Here is a 2,614-nt window from a genome sequence, read left to right on the forward strand (position 1 = left end):
AATCTTTAAAAAAAATAAAAATAAAAAATAAAAAATAAAACCCATCATGTAGTTGAGTTGGTAACCTGATCACCACCACCCAAGAAAGAGCCGAGATTTTCCCTTCTTCCTGGGTATACTTTGGACGTAGGAAAAAATTCTGAGCAAGCCAAGGAAATGCCCTTCTCCTTCCCCTCTCTGCTTTTCTCCCTTACATCCTCCTGAATTCTTCTGGAGCCCAAACTAGTCCACCTTATCTTCACCTGATCAGCAGAACGCCTCTTGTCGCACAGGATTTATCTCCCAATCAAAATGCCTATTTACTTATGCAGCAGCTGGTCTAAGCTAGTTCTGGCGAGAAGAGCAATCTCATTCAATTATAACACAATGTGTATAGGTGAACATCTCTTCCCCTTCCCACAGGTGTCTGCGGGAGATGTCTGGGGCTTAGAAGAACTGAAGAACGGGCATAACCTCAGGCAGTGGTAGGGGGAGGGAGAAGATGGGGGGGGATATTTGCCTTACAGACTGCCACAGCCCACCACTCCCACATGCAATCTACGCTTTGGCCAAATCTAGTTATTTGCAGTGTCCTAAATTTGGCATATTCTCTTTCCTTTGCCATTCTCTCACCTGGAACACATATTTCCCGATTCTCTGCTTGTCCTTCAGGCTTTGGCTTAAGCATCCTCCTTCTGGAAGCCCTTCTTATCTATTCCACACTGAAGTGAATGCCTCTGTTCCCAACAGCACGCTGGGAAATGTCTACCCAAACACCATTATGCCCTACCGTTCCCTCCTTAGCTGTCCGTGGGAGGTCCGCGTCTGTGTCCTATTTGCCATTGCCTCCTGAACAGCCAGCACCAGGCCTTGCTCTAATAGGTAGATAAACTCTAAAAAAACGCTTTAGTAAAGCGATGTGGTTTTCATAAACTTTTTTCTTTTCTTATTTTAAGTCTTACTTATCCAGTGTTGTTGCCTCTAATGCTCTATATTTGGCCTCTACGTTTCTCAAGTGGTATCAAAGAGCAATCATGAATATTCCGTCTCCACATACAGCGGTGTCGAGCCTACATCCTCCAGTCTGCTCATGGTGACCCAGGAGGCATAGGCCTCAGGTCAGACGGCGGGCTTCAGGAAGACAGTGGCTGTCCCTGCACTGTGGCTGCTGGACCGGCTGACCAAAGCTAGCTACAGCACGGGGACACGGGGGGACCTCCCCTAGCGGGCGGCACAGACAGCGGTCGGCGAGGACCGACAGCGAGGCAAGGCCACCTTCTGGGCAGCGGAAATCCACACATTCTCACCAGGGGCTGACTTCAGAAAATCCAAACTATGTAGCAACTCACAAGGGGGTCATTTGACACCCACAAGCTGCAAAAGAACCAACACAGCGGCGAGAAGCATCACGGACGAGCCGCGCCCGGGCGGCGGTGTGGGGCCAGCGCGCCGCGAGCCCTCGTTACCTCCGCCTTCAGAACGTGCATGAGGTTGCCCTTCTCCATGTACTCCATCACCAGGGAGTAGTTCCCTTCTTCTATGATGACGCCCAGGAGCTTCACCACCCGACTGTGTCTCAGCCTGTGCATCATCTTGCCCTCCTCAAGCAGGGACTCGTTGTACCTGCGGGACGGAAAGGCGCTGAGAAGATGCGCGGAGTTAGCGCGCTCGTGCCTTGTGCCCCCGAGAAACGCATCCCGTGCTGGTGCTGCCGCCCGTGCGTGCACTGATCTCTCCCAGGCCCAGAGCACGGGCGTCCGCAGGCACAGGAGCTTCTCGTTCCTGGCCCGGATGGGCAGCGAGCGCTCAAGACACATCAGAGCAGTGAACGAATGAATGCAAAGTACCCGAAGAGCCGCAACGAGACGCAGCCGAACAAAGGGCTGCGTGAGATGGCATGCCAGAAAATGCAGCCTCTCTGGGTAGCCACTCTGGCAAGAAGAGAGGGAAGTAAAACAAGTCCACCAACTGCTTTAAAGAGAGGGCTTCTCGAACCTCTAATTAATGGGCTAGCTTTTTTTTTCCTATACGTAGGGCTGGCCCCCGCCCCCCAAACAGTGCAGCAGGTACCCAAGTCTCTCAAGGACCCCTCCCTCTGTCTTCTCGTTGCCTCCCTCCCTCATCTCCTTCCCTTTCTCTCATTCCTTCCCTTCGCTTCTCTTCCACTGTCTACTAGCTGTGAGCTTTGGTCGCTCTGAATCCTCATTCAGCGGTACGGGGACAATAATAACCAGCTCGCAGGGTTACTGGACAGAAAGTGCGCCCGCGGACACACCGCAGTCTGTCTCCTTCTAACGCCTGGGCCATGCTTATCACTGCCCTGCCCTGAACCGCCACAGTAATTCTTCCCACCGCCAGCCCCTAATTTGGCCCACCTGCCTCTACTCCCAACTCACTCAGTGCGTTTGGGCCCGGTGTACACCTTTTTCAGGATCACGAGTCCATGGGATCTGTGTAAACACAAAGACACCTTTCCGAAGCCCCCGCTGTCCAGATGCTCCTTTTCCAAAAAGTCACTAGATTTCATCTTAATGTCATCCAAGGACATGGCTGGTGTCCTTGTGACTCCTCAGAATGGCCAGAAATGTACCACGTTTTCCCCCTCAGAGCTGCGCCCTGTAAAACAAAACAAAAC

General features: G+C 52.2%; 1 protein-coding gene across 1 annotated transcript; it reads right to left on the minus strand.

Moving 5' to 3' along the window:
• Positions 1-928: 928 nt before the first annotated feature.
• Positions 929-2,608, minus strand: LOC103679877 (receptor-interacting serine/threonine-protein kinase 1-like). The gene is made up of 2 exons (XM_008709408.2): positions 2,376-2,608; positions 929-1,602 (listed from the first exon to the last, which is right to left on the minus strand). The coding sequence occupies exons 1-2, from the start codon at positions 2,525-2,527 to the stop codon at positions 1,386-1,388; spliced, it is 369 nt and encodes a 122-aa protein (XP_008707630.1). The 5' UTR covers positions 2,528-2,608; the 3' UTR covers positions 929-1,385.
• Between the last annotated feature and the right edge of the window lie 6 nt (positions 2,609-2,614).

Source organism: Ursus maritimus, unplaced genomic scaffold (assembly GCF_017311325.1).
Source record: "Ursus maritimus isolate PB19 unplaced genomic scaffold, ASM1731132v1 scaffold_1149, whole genome shotgun sequence".
NCBI classification, from domain to species: Eukaryota; Metazoa; Chordata; class Mammalia; order Carnivora; family Ursidae; genus Ursus; species Ursus maritimus.

Bases quoted from the DNA above. Each gene is read 5' to 3' on its own strand.
- LOC103679877 (XM_008709408.2), bottom strand. From the start codon at position 2,527: ATGTCCTTGGATGACATTAAGATGAAATCTAGTGACTTTTTGGAAAAG. The intron at 1,603-2,375 runs GTGAGTTGGGAG...TCCGTCCCGCAG, and splicing joins ACCGGGCCCAAACGCACTGA to GTACAACGAGTCCCTGCTTG.